We start from the raw sequence: 21,360 nt of genomic DNA, 5'->3' as shown, positions 1-21,360 counted from the left end.
CTCACACTTTTTAACCAGGGGGCCGGTGCGCGGATGCAGTGGCAGGCCGTCATCTGCAGCTGGTTTCCCCCCAACCCCTGGCAGGGGCGGACAGGGGGGGTCTGTAAATACCAGGGGATTGAGGACCCTGGGGGGGGTATATCCGGCCTGCGGGCTGTAGTTTGAGGACCCCTGTAATAGAGACATGTGACAAAAATGAATGTAAGCACGGACCATACTTACTTCAATATTTCAATATTCATTTGACTTTTTCACTCAAACACTGGCTAAGGAGCACAATTAAGAGCACAAAGAGCTGTGATGATTATAGATCCCGTTTCCTGGAAGGAATGAGCTCCCTGCAGCAGGCTTGCGATCCATCTCCCTCATCCGCCATACTGGGTGCAGGTATCAAGACAGTGGGGTGGGCTGCAGCTGTGGCCACTGAGCTGCTGGGCAGTGCCTCCTGCCCGACACAGCCAGCTCCAGCTGACCCATGGCGGGGCACAGCTGGGCCCTACAGCCCAGGGGGACAGCGTGTGTGAGAAACGGGAAAATGCTGCCTAGCTGCGAAGGGAAACATGAGAGACAGCACCCGAGTAAAAGGAGGATGTGCTCCTGCAGAGACCACGCTGGAGCAGGCTGTCCTGCAGCTCACGAAGAGGACCATGCTGGGCCTCCACAGGGAGCCCAGAGGGGCAGGTTTCCCTGCCAGGAACTGCAGCCTGGAGGACCACACAGGAGCAGCTGTTCCCGACCGGCTGCAACCTGCACAGGGCAGCCTGTGGGGATGGGGGAAAGGGGGCATAAGGAGCAGCAGCGAGGAGCTGTTATGGACTGACCACAGACCCCATTCCCTGCACCACGTGGAGGAAGAGGTGGGAATGGAGTACAGCTGAGCCTGGGAAGAAGGGGAGGCGAACAGGAAGGTGGTTTAGTATTTTTCTTGTTTCTTGCTCTCCAACACTTATTTTTCATTGGTTAAAAATCAAATTTTCTGCACTTTGAGTCTGCTTTGTCTGTGACCTTCCCTGTCTTTTTCTCAACCCCCAGGCTTTTCCAGCTCAAGTTCTGCCCCTGTCCAGCAAGTCAAGGTCAGCCCACCTCACCCGCAGTCAGTCAGATGCCTGCATATCCACAAATGGGGAACAACCCTGTCACACAAGCCCAAACAGCATTTTAACAGCAAGTACATTTATTGAAGTGTTTTTAAAGTTCCATGCTCCATCAGACACCGTTCATAACTTAGAGCAGAACATCACGACAGGTTCCAACTGGAATATTAAAACCCGCACATAATCATGTAAATTAAGAAGCAGAGTTAAACTGTTCAATCATTTTGGTCTTCATCCCAGTCCTTCTTTCCTGATGGAGGTTTAGGGCCACCAGCTGGTTTTGCCATGATGATCTTGAAGATAAACAGGGAAGCAGAAAAAGATTAAGGTTAGAATCAGACTCTTGCACCACCTATAGCCATAATGATGCTGGACCAACAACATTCACTAAATTCATGCAGTTTCCCTACTCTGAACTAAAGCCAGTGAATACTATAATCCATCTAATTGAGATATTTGCAAATTAGGTTTTTCTTCTTGGAAATGGCAGAAGCTGAGCCCTGATACACTAAAAAAGAGCTTTTACCTCATTTTTGCATGCAAATTAAGGCTTCAGTTAGGTCTACAGAAAGTGAGTGCTCAAATAGGCTGGTTTACAGGGACTGCTTTACAGGAGGCACACTACAGGACGTGTAAGTATCACTGCTATTGTTCTGAATTACTGAGTCAAACATCACACTTTACAAGCATGAATTCCACTAGTCCTACCATGTTCAAGGCTCATTTTCTGCACTTGCTGTAGTGAAAAGTAAGGCAAAAGTAACATGGCACTTTTCATCCTTTCAGTAAAAATTTGGGTTTAGAAGTAAAATTCATTTGCAAAGGCACCGATAAAAATGTCGCGATCAGCACACACAAGACAGCAGTGTTACACGTCCTCGAGACAGAATCTGCCATGTGCTCGTCAGTATAGTGATGCATGCACTCACACACAGATACCTCTCTGCTAGAGAAACAGAGCTATTTTTCAGGCTCATCTTTCCAGTCATCCTTATCCCAATGTCCTTGTTGCTTAGGGGCTTTTGGACCGCCTGCTGTTTTTGCCATAATAATCTACAGAAATTTCACATGCAAGTACATTTTTGCTGAAGTTCCACGAAATACACAAATAATTTTATCATTAAGATTATGACCTCTATTTTTCCTAACATTGGATTTTCATGTAAAAACAATGTATCACAGAAGGTTTCTTAGGTTAAGCCTTGTTCCTATGAAAGTTAGGATAACTTCCTGGATATGAGTATCAACTGTCAAATCTTAAAAAAACAAAAAACAAAAAACAACCAACCCCAAAACCCACTAACAGTGCTCCTATGAAAGCAGCACTCCAAATTCTGAACTCTCGAACAAACTTCCTGGCTTTCAGAAAGAAAAAACCCACGTTTTTCAAGTATCATATTTTTACACCTTGCATTCTGCATCAGTGTTCTTCACGCTGAGTTAAAGCTTTCAATTCAGTGCCTAAGTTACTATAAGCTTACCTGATCTACCCTCAGGACAGTTACTGCTGCATTTGTAGCTAGCTTGATACCCCAGGATTTCCCGAGGTACATGTCTAACACACCAGCTTCCAACATATCCTTCACAGCAGCAGCTTCAGCCTGTCAGACAGGGAAAAACATTCAAAGCTTTGTCAGGCTTCTACCGAGCAAATTACCGGGTTTTCAGGGTTACAGGTTTAGAGCAAGTTACCACTTTTCTGATCTCATCTTCCCTCTTCAGAAATTCCTCATCCATTAGCAGGAAGACAAAACCAGTAATTACTAAAGACTTATTCTCCATCACATTAGTTCACTGTCTCCCTTACTCCCTACACGAGGCCACTACACTACATTTAACTCCTTGCTAATGAAAAAGACCACACTTCAGTATTACAGTAAGTCCTTCTTTTAGACTGTGCAACACAGAGCTTCAATAATTTAATCTATAAACACTTCATATTGATAGAAGTACTTTTAAATACAACCCTGTACTGCAGAACACCAAGTACTGTGATAGACTGTTTACCTCAATATCAAATCCAACATTTTTGTTCCCTTCCTGATGCACAGCATAAAGTTTGGAGATGACCTCATTAGCCTTTACTCCAGAGTTTTCTGCCAGTGCTCGAGGAATGGCTTCAAATGCCTCAGCAAACTTCTTGATGGCATACTGGTCAAGCCCAGGACAAGTCTGAAGTGAAGTCGAAAGCCATATGTCAGCATTTCAAAAAACAAAGATAAGGAGGCATCCCCCCCCCCATTTTCTATTGATTTATGTGCATTAATACACATGTATTTTTTGGCATAAAATAATATGCATATAATTTTGTAAGTCACATATGTGTGTATAAAACAAAATAAAAAGTAAAAAAGCCCATTTGCTGTACCTCTCCGTAAGATGTGATCTGCTTGGCCAATTCAATCTCTGTTGCACCACCTCCAGGAACAAGACGTTTATCCTGTGAATAGACCATCCCAAAATGCAAAGTTTTGCTTAAAGCATTGTATTTATTTTCACTTTTTAGAATTTATATACTCTACCAAGAATGCAATAGAGCTTTAACCCACACAAGCTTATTAAAGATCTGCTTCAGAATAAACATGCAATACAAGAGAAATTTACCAGAATTTCTTCAAACATGTTGGAATGAATGAGTAAAAAGAGCTTCTTTTGTAAAAAACAAAATAATAAAGTACTGAGCTTTGTGTCTGGGGTTTCTTTGGTGTTTTTTTGTTTGTTTGGTTGTTTTTTTCTGAGAAAGTAATTTCAGTTTTTCACTAATAAAAAAATTCCTAGATTTATCTCATCTTTTCCATTAACTTACTGGGAAATATCATGCAGGAAACCAATCTACTGAAGTTTAACATGTCAACAAATACCACAAGGTGTCGGAGTTTTGTTTTAAATTAAGCATTTTGTACACTCTCTGGCAAACCAGCATTCACTTAAGAACTCCCAGTCTTTTAAACAGAAAAGTAATCATCCTAAATCGGAAGTCAGGACAGCTCCTGGAGACAATCATAAATGTGGAGTCTATAGCTGTTCCAGTACCCTAAATCAATGTGCATGTCTTGGTATGTACAGGATATTAAGCATCAAACAAAAGTTTAATATTTTGCATGCCACCTGCTGAGTAAATATACAAACATTTCCTTTTATACTTAAAAAAAAAGGAAAGAATGAAGTCCACAAAACCTCACAGAAACAACTCTGCAGAACTGAGTTCTTCCACCTATAAAGCATTTTCTGTAGTATGTAGAGGAAGCATGTCTTGTCACCAATGAACTAGAAATTCAGCTTACAACTGGTCAGTTCCTCCTGATCCCCACTGACAAAGCAAGCTATCTTGCTTTTCCTCTGTGCCTGGTTTCCAAGGAACATTAAAAACCATTTAGGGAAACAAAGAGCTGACTGCCATTACAAAGCAGCAGAATTAATCCATCTTCAAGAACTCGCTTATTACTGGAAAACTGAGTACACGCTGAGCACCATCTTTTCTGTACACTGTGTTCACAGCAACGTCAGCAGCAACCTTCTCAGCACAGCCCTCCACACCTCAATACTACACAGCCTCCTCTGCACCTCAGGAAGGCTCTTAAACTGACAATGTAAGTAACTGCTACAGCCTTTGCAGCAAACAAGCACAAGTCTTGCCTCAAACTGATTCATAGCTCAGGTTCGATAACAAGCTTTCTAGCCACTTACCCTTGTGAGTACTTTGAAAGTATTTACACCGTCATCCACTGCTCTCTCTATGTCATCCATCAGGTTGTCTGTAGATCCACGAATGAGTATAGTAGAAATGGCACCATCCTCCTTTTCTGTTCAGGCAGACACGTACATTACTGAATTAAGGTTGTTAGGTGTAAAACCCACATGAACATCGTACTTCTAGAACAGCAGCATTAAGAGTTCTACAGAACGTACATACCATGTTTAAACACGACGACCTGTGTATCCCCAACCTCTGACAAATACACACTATCGCAGTGACCCATTTCTTCTAGAGTAGGGGGAGTCTAGAAAGAAAAACAGGAGTTAAGAGGTGAACCTGCTCATCAGTGCTCTCCCTTCTGCTCCTCATTTGAAAAGTCCGTACCAGTCTGGGTAGGGCTGTTGCACCAACAGTTTTGCACAGTCTTCTCAGATCCCACTTGGAGTTCAACCTTTAACAACAAATTTCCAGAACGAATGTTAACACATATGAGTAAGTATTCTCTTAACTTGGCAGCATTTTTTAAACTACTGACATCTACAATTTCCTGTGTAAAGTTATAAAATCCACTCATCTATTCTTTCAAGTTATAACTACCTATTTTCAGGGATGCTATGCAAAGACTACTTCCTAAGAATTTAAAAACAAAGTAGTTCAAATACTTTATCAAACTTCATCTTCTAGTGTGTAACACCTGAATTATCCTTACAACACCTCTTTAGCAAACTTTATCTAGTTACGTGAAAGTTTACAGTATCGTGCTCCATTTCCAAAAATTCACTTTTTGGACACCACCAATACAGTCACAGCTTTCAAGAAAGGACCACTTATTTGTGTGAGATGTGAGAGCCACTGCTGGTCATTTAACTTTATGCCATGCAGAATGTATTTCAAGGACGTACAAACATGCTTTATTTACAAACAAGAAGATTTAAAGCCTACCGAAATGAAAAGTATTACGAATTAGTTCCTCCATCCCTCAATACATTAGTGATGCACAGAGACATCTCATCATTGCTGAAGCATCACAAGGACTGTGACCAGGAGGAACCATTATAGTACAATCCCCCATGCCCTTGGGGCCACATCCCTCTTTACTAGATCCACAGATTTTGATATTATAGATTTCAGCTGTGCCATAAAGACACTTACACCAGAACAACAGTACCATATACACAAGTTCCTCCCAACCGAGCTGTCACACAGAGGTGAAATACTGTCAAGAAACATAAGCTGTGAAACAACCAAATTGCAGTGCAGGTTTTGATCCACTAGAAAACCGAATAGTCTACAATATTTTGTTTCTAATTTGTTTGAGAGGCAAGAGGCACTCAATGGTAAGCACATTTCATAAACCCAATAGATAACATGTTTTTATGCTCTAGTACTTACCTGACTAACATAAGATTGTATTTGTTGGCATAATGGAGAGCCATGTCTGCCACTTTGCCACCTGTTACTACTACATTTGCACCACTATCAGCAATAGCTTTGACTTGCAAATCCATTAGATTTTCTTCTCCCTTACTGAAATTCATCAGTTCTTCAGCATTCTTTATAAGTACAGTGCCCTAGTAAAACACATACACTGTTATCAATTCAGTGTTAACTGCATGCCTAAAAGATTTTGACAAACCACTTTGTCTCCCAACCTATCCACAAACCTCAAGTCATCCTATTTCATCATACCGCCACCCTTCCCAGGCAACATAGTGAAACAAGTCAAAGAACGGGCAATTCTACCATCTCTAGACAACCCTGAGGTTCAGACATTCTAGCACATAGTTTGGCTCAAACAACCCAACAAAAGCAACATCATCTCCCCAACTCCCAAAATCCTGTAAAGCAAAATTAGGTGCAGACATTTTCTATGAACTTTTTTAAACTAATGAACGCAGTATTAACAAAAATATCTCAATGACCAAGTGTCAAGAATATTTATAGCTAAAACTAAAAATAAAAGCACATGAGCATAAATAGATAAGCAACTTATTTTGAGCTTTAACATACCTTAGTTTCAGTTATCATACCATCAAAAGGGCAGGAATACACAGCTATTTTTGCATCTTTGACAGAAGTAACATCTCCTTCAGTTTCTTTTTTAAAAACCATGCCATGCAGTACTGAGGAAGCAGAGATACCAGCACCCTGAAACAAATGGAATGGGGGAAAGTCATATTATTGATCTTTTGTTGTCATAAAGCTGCACTACCGTTTATGAAAGGCAGTCCTTACATGCATTCGAATGTAGCAACCTCTGTTTTCACCACAGCAAAAGTAAGACTTCAGCTGATCTAGCAACATCAAACAGTGCCTTACAGTTTCCCATTTTAAGATTAGTTGGTAGTCCAGGTTAAGGCCTGTAACATTAATTTCCTGTGCTCAATTTGTAATGTATTTATTAGCAGGGAAAAAACAAAGGAGGAAACTCATACTAGATATAAACTTGCTCCAATCCTATGTAACATACTAAAGCCTGACAAAAAGAACACAAGATTAGACCGCCACATTTCTGCCAGCCTACATCTTAGCCTAGTCTTGCGACTACTTCTACAAGAAAGATGCAATCAACATCCCTGTGTATAATTAAGTTTGTGTATCTGATTTAGTGCAAACTGTAAATATTAATGATTTTTGTTTCTGAAAGCTGCTACTGGACACTAAATAAGGAACGTAAAGATGAATTTCCAAAACTAATTATGCATGCTACAACACAACAGAAATAACAGAAAAGGCACTTTCAAAGATCTAAAAATTAACTTTCATTAAACTGTTTACCTTGGTAATACAGCAACACTAGCTACTTCCAACTTACCACAATTTTGCACACTCTGATATTATCAACATTGAAATGACCAGAATCAGGAAGAATAGAAACTGGCAAGAAAAAAAGAAAAAGACAAAAAAAGAATGAATTTGTGTTGCTTAATGACATCATAAATAATGCCTGGAGCGTTTCTAAAGTACTAAAATTTAATGATTTGAGATGCCTGCCTAAATTTAAGGCAATTATGATCTGCTAATAAACTGCATCAAGAGAAACAGAAATTTTGTTTTTACAGTCTGGAAATCAGAAAGCAACATCTATTCAGGCTGCTCAGCTAATTGAGTCAGAATATCCATTTACACATGTACGTTCAAGAGTGAAGTCTGACCCAGAATACTTTGAGAAAACACTTAAATTAAACACCAATTTTCTTTCTTGGAGATCTAGAGAGAAAACAACAACTCAACTAGTCTTGCTTCCATTGTTCTGAGGCTGAGTTACACGTTACTAGTGTAACGGCTGACCTGAAGCATAATAAATCATCTTAATGATAAAGAGGAAGAAAGATGGGCTTCTGCTTTAAAAAAACCTAGAAAGCTATTTCAATAAAACTTTTAGTAGGAAACAGACCTTTCCCAAGCCACTTCAAGGAAGAGTTCAACATGAAAAAGATTATACTAATTTCAGAGGCTAAAGCATTCCGTCCAATTCTACCTGATAAACTAACTGTACCTTTCATCTTTACATGAAGACATGAGTCATGATCATAAGCAAGCATAAGATGCGTGCACACATCTGTTCTTGTCCACTTACCACAGGCCTGAGCAATAAGCTTTGCCAAAAACTGTTCATTGCCATACTGTTTGCTCATCACTGAAGTGTGCAATAAAGATGCCACTTCTTCAACATCTCGAAGGTTCTTTGCAGAACAGCACACCAAGTCTGGAAGAATTTCTAGGGCTTTCTTGCAAGCCTTTTCATATCCTTCAATCACCTGTGTGGTAAACAATAAATATTCACTACACCACTTCACTATGCATTCATACTGCTTGAATCTCCTTTTGAAAGGGTCATAAAACATTATCAAATGCAAAAGCTTATAAGGGAAGCAATCAATCACAAGCTATAAAATATAAACTGTTGTTCTTCATACATCTTTATCTAAAAAAATCAGTTCAGAAGGAAGCAGACAATTTACAACACTATGACTCAAGAACAATGGGAACGTGTATTCAAGCTATGTGAATTGCAATAGCAATATAACTTGCCTCTGAGACCGATAACCCCATCCTTAGAAGGTCTTCTGCTAACTCCAGAAGAACTCCAGCAAAGACAAGGACAAAGTTTGTTCCATCCCCAACTTCTTGCTCTTGCATGTGGGAAGCCATCACAAGCATTTTTGCAGCAGGATGCTGGACCTTTAAAAGAAGTAAGTTACAGATCTCAGTTACTAACACCCCACCTAGACTACAGCTCCACGTTTTTCTGTGCATCCAGTAAAAGCTCTCTTATTTCAAACTGTATCTAAAGACACTAAGAATGCACAAAATTGGAAAAGAAAGCAGCACAGATTATCTTAATTTGCTAACCTCCCTAATAAGCAAAAGTGCAAACACAGATAAAAAAATAAAATCAAGACAACTGAACACTCCCCCTAGAAAATAAATTAAACATCCTTGATAGCGGTTCTGTGCTATTTCTTACAGGATGCAGTGGCTTCACAAAGCAATGCAACAGGAAAGCAGCCTGAAGTTTAGATCTTCAAGCTGCATTCATGTGTAACACTCAAAAACAGACATCTGAATTACAGTTTAATTCTAGCGGGTTTTCTGCTTACTTTCTTTCAAAGAAAACTATCAATAAAACTGCTGTATCCTTGAATGTAATTAGAGCAAATGTAATTCTATCCTGTGACATGGAAGACTCATTAAGTAGTCTGCAGTTTCTTTTTTAAAAAACAGAATGAGACTTCCACAGCTATTCTACTTATACCAAACACTAACACAATGCATTAAGTAAGGAAATAGTTGATACCTGCACTATTTTTATCAGTGCGTATAGTACTCAGTAGAACATTATTTGTGTTGTGATATAAATATGAATTTGATAGTAAGGGAAAAAGGTTAGGACAGGTCAGTCTTTCCACACATACTGTATTCACAGGGGGGGTGCTGCAATATGCTCAGCTTCTTAAATCCAATTAACATATTTAAGCAGACAGGAGAACATGCCAACAACCAACACTGGAAGATTAATGCAATAGCTACTTCATTCAGAGCTCTTTAGACACTGTATTGTCTACACATACCCTCTTCTAAATCTACAGTGGTTTTGGGGAAAAAAGTAGGCAATCATTAAGCATCTTCTGCAACTACTCAATGCTGCTTTACAAGAGAGTTCTGTTCCTCACTGTCGATACAGCCCATTGACGTTACTTATATCCAGTGAAAAACATAAGTGATTTACAAAATGACATATGTAAATCTGGCAGGGTGACATGTACTTCCTCATTAACATTCAGAACCATAAAACTTACCTCTAGCTCTCTCAAGATAGTAGCAGCATCATTTGTAACAAAAAGCTTCTCCAGATGATTGATAACCATTTTGTTCATTCCTAATGGGAGGGGATTTTAAAAATCCTTCATTAGGCAAATGTAATTTTGTACACAGATACTGTTTCATAACTTTCCAGTGTATCTTACACATTAAAACCCGAGCCCTATTTATAATTTAAGGGCCTAAAAGATTTTTGTAAAATAACACCTGGGAGTATATTACATTAAGAGGAAATTGATAATTTCTGAATAAGCAGTCTTCTCTTCTGAAATATTAGTACATCATTTACTTAACTGATACTGGAGCACACCTTTTGTTTTGGTATATCTGACTGGACATGGTATGGTTATGTTCATTATGAGTACCTACCAAGTTATTATCTTTCTTTTAATTTAAGTCTTCCATATAGCTGCGAAACAGCAAAGAGGACACAGCACCTGGTACATAAACCTGGCAAAGGCAGGTACATAGCATATAACTCAAGAGATAATGAAACAAACTCTGATCTCTATAGCCACAATGACGATATATTTAAGAGTTCTAGGGCAAGTCCAAAAAGTTTCCTCAAGAAACAAACAGTTGCTTCTTTGTCAAGGTAGGCTTATTCTTCAAACATAACATTTTGCTCAAAAACACTACAATAATCTTAGGACTTATTTACCATTTGGTCCATAAGCCGTACGGGTGGTTTGAGCAAGTTCTTTGCATGCCTGGATGTTCCTGTAGACAGCTTCTTCTAGTCCTGAATAATGCTAAAAAGGAAAAACATTTTGCTCAGAATTAGGCTTTCTAACAAAAAAGAAAGGAATGAACTAGGCATTTCTCATCCAAGCAGCAATAATCTACTGAGTCCATGAAAGTTTTTGATTAATTTAAAATTGGTATTTCACTTAAAAGTTTGAATGGAAACTAAATCTTACCCAAAGACAGTGAGAAAAGAACTACTGTCTCCTCCTCCCCAACTAGGATGCTCAACAGGCCCAACAAGCTTCTGAACAGAAAATTTGAACAGGGACTAAACTTTCAATACAGGAAACTCTTAAACTTTCCAAAAAAGTTAGTGGCATGCCAAAGAGACACAGAAAACAACTAATACCAGATTGGAGAGGGGCACAGCTTCATAAACATGCATTTTTGTACATGCTTCTTTATTCACAACTCTGTATTGCACCAAATCCATTTAACTCTGTTCTGCTTCCAAATGTGTGGTTTGAAAACTCAGCAGAATGTATGATAAAACACTTGTGTTTGAGAAGTCAATCCACCTGGCTTCAGTTTGGAAGCCTTAAGAAAAGGTGGGATCCCCAGAAAGAGCCTTAAGAAAGAAGAAAGAGCAGGATAAAACATACTCTCTGACCCATGAGAAGCGAGAAAAGTATCTCTAGTAATATTTACTCTATAAATACAAAACAAGTATCTCAGAACACCATCCGCCTCCTTGTTTTGTAAAAGACATCTCCTGCCATTCTGGCCTTCAATTCTCTATGGGAGAACCTGTATCTAGGCCATTCTGTTTCCCTGCTCTCCCTCTGCCATTGACATAAACCATTCTTTGACTCCAAGGAATATCCTGAAAAGAAAAATAAAAGGCCTTCTGAGCAGCTAGCTTTCCTTTCTATCAAGTAGCAGCAACCAAAAAATCCTTTTGCATTCCCCTGCCGTAAAAAAAAAAAAAAAAACCAAAACACAACCATCTGCTTTCTGTCCCACTTATTCCAAGAGAGCTTCTGCTTCATCAGGCATAGTCCTTGACTACTACCAAAATTTACGTTTAACATAAAATACATTCAAAATGGATTTACAGAAAGCAAATATATGGAAAATATACAACACTCATGAAAGTAGTTTTCTTACGGGCACAGCAACAGAAAAACTGTCAAGGAACGTATATAACAAACGGGACACTTCTGAGCAGCTAAATCTATAGGGGCCGGCTGATTTTGCCGTCACCTATAAGAGCTCTCCAAACCAACCGCCTCCCATGGCGGTGCTTTCAGGGGAAGCCCCCAGTGGGGCGCCCGGTCCGGGGCAGCACAGTCGGGGCAGCGCCGCCCCGCGAAGCGGCGGGTGCCCCCGGGCCGGCGGGGGCAGCGCCCCGGGCAGGAGGGGGGGGCTGCCAGAGCTTTCTCGAAGGCCGCGTGCACCAGGCGCCGCCCTCCTCCGCCGGCCTTCCAGAACCTTCCCCGTGCCGCCACGCCAAGACCCCCGAGCTCCCCCCCGCCCCCCCAACACAACCCTCCTGAGGAAACAGCGCCTGCCCGGCGCCGCTCTCACCTTCGCCCCTTCCTTGAGCATCTGGGCGAAGCCCGGGGCCTTGGGAACGTGCAGCGCCATCTCCGCGCCGCTGCTGCCACGCACCGCGCAGGGGGCGACGGGAGGCGAAGGGCGCGCAGGCGCGGAGGGGGCAGCCGGGCTGCCCGCAGACAGGACGAGCTGCGCCCAGAAAAGGTCGATGGCGGGGAGCCAGCGGGGCTGCCCGCAGACAGGACGAGCTGCGCCCAGAGAAGGCCGATGGCGGGGCGGGGCGCGGGGAGGCGGCCGGCGGGCTGAGGCGGCTGCGCTGGGAGCGCCCGGGGGAGCCCTGCTGCTCCTCGGCGCTGGCGGCGGGGGATGCTGAGCCTCCGGGGAGCGAAAGGGCGCGGAGTTTCTGAAGGAGAGGGAGCATGGACCCGACGGGTACCGTCGAGAGACCACTAACCTGAGGGGTGCCTGGCTTGTCCTGTGGTTGTGCGTGTTGCTTTAGGGAAATGAAACCACCCAAAGTCGATGGTTCATCTCACTGTGCAGTATTTATGTAACGTTTGTGTCATTTCGTTAAAAGGAAAAGAGCCCAGGTAGTGTTTTTGTGAAATAGGTAAGATAGTGCTGTATGATTCACACTGTTTGCCGGGCCGCTCGGTGGTGGCGGCCGCTCCTGGGGGCATCGTCCGTGCAAAGCCCCGGCAGGGAGCCCCGGCAGGGCTGTGGCGGTGGCCGCGGTGGCTCCCTCAGAGCCTTTGTCCCGCTGTTGACTTCAGCAGAGCAGACAGTCTCCCAGACATTTATCTGAGAATATTTAGGGATACATGTCCCAAAAACAGGGAAGAGCCTTCATTGCCGCTGATGGGAAAACCTGGTAATAAAACTGTGCAGACTCTGGTCGAGTATTTTCGCTTAGTACGAACCCGATTGTTTAATGGAAGCAAAATTTCCTGATAGGAAGACTACGATCAAGTCTTCATCACCCGGGGTAAGCCTAAGTAATACACGTGCTGCAGGACGTGCTGAAGAGCACTTTGGAGGCTCACCTTGACATCGCTACAGGTAGCTGAGGTCCAGCCAGGAGACAGTGGAACTGCTTCTATATGGAACTGCTTTCAGTTTGTTAAGTTTTATTAACTTTGCTTCTGTGCCACTACAAATCAAACATACTGTTCCAAGATGAGAACTTCAAAACCTTAGAAATGCGTTTAAGCCACGCGGTATCAGAGCCTGTAACCCGACACAGACTGAGTTGCTTCACCTCTGCAGCACAGGTAGGCTGCCTGCAAGGTTTATGAAATCACTTGATATGTTTTGTTGCTTAACCTCAGGAGGCCACACTTGGTTTAGTTTTATCATCCTATTACTCTTAACATTCAATCAGTTTTAACCTGTAACATATCATGGCAGTGTAAAAAGAGTGGTGACAGAAAGCAAACTACATAAAGCACCCCATGAATGAACTTCAAAGAATGTGCATGCAGTATTGCCAGAAGCATTTAGAGGCAGATGCCAGTTGAAGGATTAGGGGGAACCTACTCAGCCCTGACTATCATGACCAAGAGTTTGGGCACTTCAAAAGGAGGTGTTGAGGTTTGGCATAGGTGGCATCACCCCATTTATCCATCCCTCTCTTCTCTTTTCCAATGTATCTGCACCACAGTGCAGCTAGGAAAGAAGGAAATGTCTCTCTTGTTCTACAGCCAAGTGTCCAGAAACTGTATTTTATAAAGTAACTTCTGTAATCTATTGTTACGCATGGACATCAGAGGAGGTACTTCTAAGTCAATGCGTAAGACTTTTCATAGTCACGAAGTCACAGGCACTATATCAATAGTTGAATGCATTCTAATCAGAGACATTAATTTTAAGGCAAGGACGAAAGATGGTTCAAGTGGTTAGACTGCTGATCAGTAACTGCAAGATGCGATTTAGCTCTCTGTGACTAATACCCTGCATGAACTCAGGTGAGTCTCTAGTACTACATCAACACTTAAAAGTTTTGTCATTTTCTTACCATATATTTTACATTCTCAGTGCAGTCATCTGGATATAGCTACCTCATTGTTGCATGACTTAACATGAGTATATTTTTTTCCAGTTAGTAAATAGAATGGTTAAGCGATGAAGTGGCTCCCTGAAAAATATGCGGTCTTCAGCCAGGCAGTCTGTGGCTCTTCTCCTGTAGGATCCTATCACTTGCCTAGGTGGATTGCCAACCTGGGCTTAAATGATAATGCCCTAAACAGTACTGTTTTGTATTAAGAAATGTTTCTGACCTCATTGGTGTACATCAGTATTATTGTCCTTCCTTGATTTTCACCAAGACAAATAATAGAAGAATCAAAGCAATGGTATGTAGGGTGCTAAAGAAATGGGATTTTACTATTAAAAACACTTCTCAAGTTTACATTTATTATTACCTTTCCGTAAAAAGAAAAGCTAAATATTTATCTTCTCATAAGTTATGAACTCTGTTCTCTGATTTTTCAGGACTGGCCTCTCCAAGGCACTCACTTCATCAGAGCCTTAGTAAATTTTAGCTCAGAAATTGAATCGAGGGTTATTCTTGCCTGGCTCTGTGGCATGTTAACCTTACGAGCATTCGTCCTACTAAGAAGGCAACATTCCCTTTCTGAGTCTTCAGTAATTAAAATGGTGTTATTTAATTAGTCTTTCAAGTGATTATATACAGGAAATGTAGGTTGCATACATGTTTGAGCTACAGCAGAAAGCAGTGTCAGCTCACACAGGCCAACAGTAATCATCGCAGCATTGCATAGTGCTTCTTGCTAAATCAACTCTGCTTGAGTAAGATAAGCAATTTTGGGGGGAAAGACTCAATTCTTCTTATTCAGCGCTTAAGCTGTCCAGTTCACTGCAAAAAGCAAAAACTATTGCTTTTGCTTGGACAAGTAAATTTACTCATGTTTGTTTCTACTTATAGTATTGCAGAGTGATAAAGTTAGTGTTGCTCAATGATTCCACACTCCAGGTCCAGTATTTTAAGCAAGGACAGTGGCCACAAAGACAGTCCCATCTCTGGCTGCTTGTTTCACCTCTGCATTCTCCTTCTCTCAAATCCTTTCTTGCCAAACATTTGTGCACCCGTGCGATGAACCAGGTTAGGGAACAGATCTGCATTAAAGACTAACCCAAAAGAAGCCCGGCCAGCTTTCAGCTTTCCTGCTTGCTGCATGGCTGTGCAAAATCTTGGGCTGGCGCAAGGAGAGATGAAGGGAGGCAGGGCAGGAGTCTCTCCGTGGCAGTGCTGCCTTATGCTGTCTTCACATACTTCTGGAACTGCCCTGTTGGTACAGTGCTTTTGTTGAAGCTTATGCTAGCTACACTTTTTAAAGCCAGAATACCACTAAAGCTAAAATATATATGTATGTTTGTGATTATGAGTATATACAATATATGTATATATTAATCTCTATTCAAGTATCACTAAAACATCTCTTTCTGTTATAACCAGGAGTTATTTGGGACTCACTGCCTAATCATGACTTTGACTTGGCCTTGGTCTTTTTTTAGCTACTCATCTACACCATTTATATTCTGCACAGACACTGCCATGCTAAAAGACCATCCAAAGGTCAGAGGGTTGGCTATTGGCAGTTGGCTGCCCTTTCACCAGCCAAAATCTATTACCGTACACGTGGAAATCCCCAGCTTATCTGTAGGCACATGTTTGTCAAATTCTAGGATGGTAAAATTTTAACAAGATCTTGGGAAGTTCTTAAAAGGGGCAGAGTATTAATTTCTATTTGCTTATTCAGCAGTGGGAGCCTGAGCAATTGGAAAACAAGGCATAGAAGAGTTTCTGTTGAAGTTGTGAGTACAACATCTGACTGTGTGTGTGCAACAAAACTGACATCTGGCCAATGAAAAAATATGAGTGGCACCTTGAAGGAAGCCTGAGGATCATACTTAGATTGCAGAGAATCATACATATACCTGAAACAGAACTGTGAGCCACATAGGGCTGAATATTCAGGGTGAACATAATTCTCTTAATAATACCAGCAGCAGTTACATCAGTTTTTCCCAGATGGTGCTTATCTCACTTGTGACATAATGAGAAAGAGCACTCTAATCAACTAGAGTACTTCTAATCAACTAAGTACTTCTTAGGCCATTGGTCCACAGCTCATGGGTTAAACGTTACCCTCATGTTGGGTTTATCTCGCTTGCTGGTGCAGAGGATTGCAAGCTAGACAGGAAAGCAAGATTTCCTTACCGTTCGTGTATTCTTACCTCAGTGTATGTGCTTTCTGCTATAGCTAATCCAATTGTCATGAGTCACTGGAGAGCACTTCTGGAGATTTTAAAGGAGTATTGCCTTTGCATGGGATCAGTAGATTAAACTGTTTGAAAATGTTAATATGCTAATATAGTGATGACAGTTCCCAGCAGAGTTAAGCATCCAGTATGTTTGATTCTACCTGCACAAGTGGCAAGGATTCAGAGGTTCCTCTAAACAAAAGATTGGAAAGCATGATAGTTTCAGGAAGGAATCATTGCTGTTTGTGTTGATTTTGTATTGCAGGTAAAATCAAGGTATAAAATCATGTTGTGACACTGGTACAGTACACACCAAAATACAAGAGCATCTACTTCATGAGAGAAAGTAAAATTTTTGAGGTCTTTCCGGTTTTGATGTCATAAAAAAGAAAGCATAATTAGCAAAGATGATGCCTTCTAGGTGGTAAGTTCTGTTTTGCATGAGGAAGTCAAATCCAGGATCTGATAAGGGCTAGCAAAACATCTGTCTTCAGTTTTCAAAGTGGTCATGTGGGAACTTTTTTCCAGTGGAGTGCACAGGAGCCTGGAAATACCTGGAAATACAAGCCAACTGCTATTGAAAGTTCAGCTGTTCTTGTTGGGGTGGGAAAAATATATAAGTACCTTTGTGGATGTGGAAACTTGGAGAACATCAGACTGAGGAGTGATTGACATAGGGATTTTAGGCTGTAATTAGAAAAGATGGGAAATAGTCGAAGAGGATGGTGGGCTCGACATTGAATAGATGAAGCATTCTGCAGAAACAGCACCCAAATGAAGTCATGAAGAGTAAAATAAATGACAACTGTCTGCAGACTCCTGGAAACAAGCTACTACTACACCTGATTTGCATTTCTTTCAATTCTGCAGACACTGAGCAGAAAAAAAATGTAGCTAAAGGTCAAGACCACGACCTGTGTTGGTTGGTGCTGGGCCACTGAGGTCTGTGGTTTTACTTCTTCACTGTGTCATGCCTTGACTTGAATGCCCAATCCAGAATTTTCAGATGGTCTAAAACAGTGCTGGATTTTCAGGACAAAGTCTTTGTTTGTCTACCCAAATAATTTTAAAAACCTTTTCTAAGTAACTATTAATTTTGCTTCTCATGTTGTCACCATTTTTATTTAGGGATTAATTTTAGGGTTCTTAGTTATGTGTCATCTGAATATACCTGTTGAGAAATCTGTTAGATCTCCAGAACTCAGGTCAGTGGGAGTCTCCTGGCCCACCTGTCTCTGAATTGGGCCCCGGGACCACAGAGCACTCTCCACGCTGCCAGCATAGAGCGTGACCCACCAGCATGACCTGGGGAGCTTCTGTGTGTCACATTATTTCCTGGCTACTCTGTCAGCCCCATATATCTGCCAGCAGTTCAGAAATTGGTCTGAATCTGTGCTTGGACGTGAATCAAAAGAGTTCCAAAGACACTTTTGCAGCTCTCATTTCTGCACTGCATAACCTTCCTAGCTGTATCTAAGAAACATAGCTTGCACAGTAATGCATAGTCTTTCCTACATGATTCTTGAAATTTTTAAAGAAATGTTAATGAATAAATGCCGTGCACTTCTGCAGAACAGGAGATGTACAATGTACTACATTGTACAAACGTGCTACCACATTGTACAATAAGGGAATCATGCCATAGTGCAGCAAGGGCCAAAGGCCATGGAATGGATTAATGCAAGAAGTTGGGACTACCGCACAGGACTTGTCCCCAGTATTACATGCTAAATCCCAAAAGTGTGATCTCGTGTCTTAACAGTGGACGCATCACCTACTGCCTAAGAAACCTAAGCTGAAGACTATACTGCTGTTATTTAAGTTCCGCAGTAGAGAAAAATGAAGTAACATATAGATATGAATAAAATAATTATGGACAGTTACTAAAGTATCATTTAAGCAGTGCAACACAGTTTACATATAAAGAATAAGCAGAGAATATTTTCTAATAACTTCAAAAGAAGTAATTGTGAATGTACTGGTGTTGTAATCTGTACAACAAAAGAAACGCTAATGTCCTGGAGGTTTATTTTATAAGAAAATCAGGAACTAATATTTGTACTCTGCTATGACGATATATAAAGCTACCAAAATACTGTATTGCTTTGTTCAATCAGATTTGCGTGTCTTTGCTAAGTGTGTGATCTCCAGACGTGTTGCATGCTACACAATGATGGGTGAAATGAGAATGGGAGAACTAGGCTGAGGGAAGCTAAAGGATGTTACCACGAGTTCCAAGGTGAAGGTGGCAACACCACATCCCTGACTCGGCAGTATCAGTAGTTTTCCTTGTTGGCTATCAGCCAGATTTAATTCCAAACCCTGTATTGGGAATTAAGATTCTTGAAACAGTAATCAAGTGGTAAAGAAACCTCTGCCTTTTTTTCTTTCGAAGGATAATTGTCCCAACTCTTTTCATCATCAAAATCGTTTACCTTGCCGACTCTGCAGGCTAGGTGTTCATTCCTTAGCAAAGAACAAATTTTGTCTGTGATGCATCTGAGCTTCTTAATTTCTTTCTTTTTTTTTTTTTTTTTTTTTTTTAACACAGTCCAGTGAAGTGAATGTCTAAATGTTTGTTATGCATCTTTATGGTCCAGGTTCTGAGTTCAATTGACTAAAATATAGGCATCAGTAAGCGATGTGTGAGATTCACAACAGGTGCTCTGCTAATCATTCTCTTGCATGAAAATGGTCCAAAACACATACTCCAGCATCACATCAGTTATTCTGATCCACTAACAGATGTCCTTATTGTCAGCCAGCTGGCAAAGAGACAGCAGAAGACACTAAACCAGTGATTGAATTGGGACAATATGTGAAAGCAAGCCATACCACTGCTCTCTTAGTTTGAACATCAGCACGTTGCAGGTTTAGAAGGGAGTCATCTATGTTCCCAACACCTGAAGAAGCTCTCAGAGAGCAGTTGTCTTGTTTGACCACTTACAAAGGGTTTGGATAGATCAGCCCAGAAGACACTACCTTCGCAGAAAGGAGTGGTGGAAGGCAGAGTGTACAGGTTTCCAAACCATACTGCTGTATTGTTGCTCCAATTGAGCTTAATTTTCTTTATTAACAAAAGAGACATTTGATGATTAGACTTCCTTTGTGCATGAACTTGGAAAAATACAGTGGAGTAGGGTTCAGAAAGATACCTATAGGAAAGATGGGAAACCCAAAGCAGTCATTCAGCAGTGTGTGATTCCATTTACGATGCTTTTGAAATGCAAGTGTAGCTCCCTTTGCTCTCATCAGCAGTTTCATGCCTCCGTTCCAAGCCTGCAGAGTCCCTGAAATTTGAACTCACAACTAGTGGGGTACTTCATTGTGCCTCCATGCCTCCAGTCCTCTGCAATACAGTCTAACCAGCAATTTATCTTCGAGCTTGAATTTCAGTTACCACTGGCACATACAGAACTACAAAAGAAAATGCTCTGTTCTGATAAGACATATAAAGGATTATGAATTTGAAAGCTAATAATTGATTTTACATACTGGAATCACAGTCCAAGCTGAAACAGTGAAATACAGAGTGTACGCTCTTAAGGGTGCCATGTACAGTATTTGTACTGTAAAAAAACCCAAAACCAAATAAAAATAAATTCTTATGATTTTACCCACTGATGATGTAGGTTAAGTTACTAGTAACCGTGTTTTACTCAGTTAATCTGTGGTCAGACTCAGTGCTTACAATAAATTATCCCAGGACTGTCAACAGGGTAAACATAAGGGAACTCTTAGAACAAGTGGTATTACAGGTAGTTTCCTATTGTATATGTGGTTCCAAAAGGTTCCAAAGGCCTCAGGACCCCTCCTGCAGACTTCTCAGCAGCTCTGAAGAAAAGGTGGGTTTCAGCTGTGCGTCTATCTCTAGCTGCCTGTGTTAAAAAATTCCAGATAAGTACTTCCAACGTTTCTCTCTGAAGTCTCGGAGAAAAGAAAGAATCCTCTGCATAACATTTTACAGTTTCACAGGAACCTACTGCTTTAACTTTTTGTGTCTATTTCTTCACTTTAGGAGGCTTAATTGAGGTTATGGTGAAATCTGTGACTGGTGGTGCGAAGCTGAATAGCAAAAGCCTTGTAATACTTGGATATTCAGAACTTAAAGGGGTTTCATCAGCAAGTGAAATTAGATGTTTCTCAGTTTTCACTATTTTTTAATCATTATGGCAATTATGACTTGCAAAAAAGTTTTAAGAGAACAAATATTTTGAAACAGTTCTCTTTTTCTTACTTTTTTTCATTTTTAAAATTCAAAAGCAGTCCGTCATGTCTATATGCCATGTTTTTCGTAATTTTTATTTAGAATTGAAATGTCATCAACCACTAAGCTGTGGTAATACAAACTCTCCAGGTCTAGTAAACAGCACTCTATTATTGGATTTAACATTTCAAGAATTGTGAGTTTTATTAGTTATTAGTTTTGTTAATTTTAAACCACTGTAATTTTATTTATGCCTGTAAAACTGTAGAATCTAAGTGAACGGAATGTGAGTAATTTTTGATTTAGGTATTTCCGTAGTAGTTTTCTAATTTAGCACTGTGTTTGAAGACTTGTAATACTCAAGTGGCAGACAAGTTGATGATCTAAACTGTGACCTGGAATGTACAGTTTTCCCCCAAAAATGTATGTGCTACCCCACATACCTTACAGCTTTTCTTAGGATGCCTTTGACAGCTGCTTGAGACTGTGGTCTTGGGTTTTCTAACATT

At 40.8% G+C, this 21,360-nt stretch overlaps 2 protein-coding genes across 3 annotated transcripts in view; one reads left to right on the top strand and one right to left on the bottom strand.

The window, feature by feature from the left end:
* Positions 1 to 1,156: 1,156 nt before the first annotated feature.
* CCT8 (chaperonin containing TCP1 subunit 8) lies at positions 1,157 to 12,521 on the bottom strand. Of its 2 annotated transcripts, none has more exons than XM_037377675.1 (15): positions 12,391 to 12,521; positions 10,778 to 10,868; positions 10,095 to 10,174; positions 8,827 to 8,976; positions 8,372 to 8,552; positions 7,607 to 7,668; positions 6,802 to 6,939; positions 6,184 to 6,362; positions 5,176 to 5,242; positions 5,008 to 5,095; positions 4,782 to 4,897; positions 3,463 to 3,534; positions 3,102 to 3,266; positions 2,576 to 2,695; positions 1,157 to 1,387 (listed from the first exon to the last, which is right to left on the bottom strand). In XM_037377675.1, the coding sequence occupies exons 1-15, from the start codon at positions 12,448 to 12,450 to the stop codon at positions 1,310 to 1,312; spliced, it is 1,647 nt and encodes a 548-aa protein (XP_037233572.1). In that variant the 5' UTR covers positions 12,451 to 12,521; the 3' UTR covers positions 1,157 to 1,309. The 2 variants fall into 2 exon arrangements, with proteins under 2 accessions (XP_037233572.1, XP_037233571.1); XM_037377674.1 differs by lacking the exon at positions 1,157 to 1,387 and adding an exon at positions 1,415 to 2,147.
* A 3,355-nt stretch (positions 12,522 to 15,876) lies between these two features.
* The window catches only part of MAP3K7CL (MAP3K7 C-terminal like), a 45,388-nt gene continuing 39,904 nt past the window's right edge, over positions 15,877 to 21,360 (top strand). Inside the window, exon 1 of the mRNA XM_037377680.1 lies at positions 15,877 to 16,043. Within this exon, the coding sequence (XP_037233577.1) occupies positions 15,935 to 16,043 (109 nt within the window). The 5' untranslated portion in view covers positions 15,877 to 15,934. The remainder of the gene's footprint in view (positions 16,044 to 21,360) is intronic.

Source organism: Falco rusticolus, chromosome 2, assembly GCF_015220075.1.
Source record: "Falco rusticolus isolate bFalRus1 chromosome 2, bFalRus1.pri, whole genome shotgun sequence".
Classification (NCBI taxonomy): Eukaryota; Metazoa; Chordata; class Aves; order Falconiformes; family Falconidae; genus Falco; species Falco rusticolus.
Note: the sequence above shows the minus strand (reverse complement) of the source record. Positions and strands in the feature narration are given on the sequence as shown.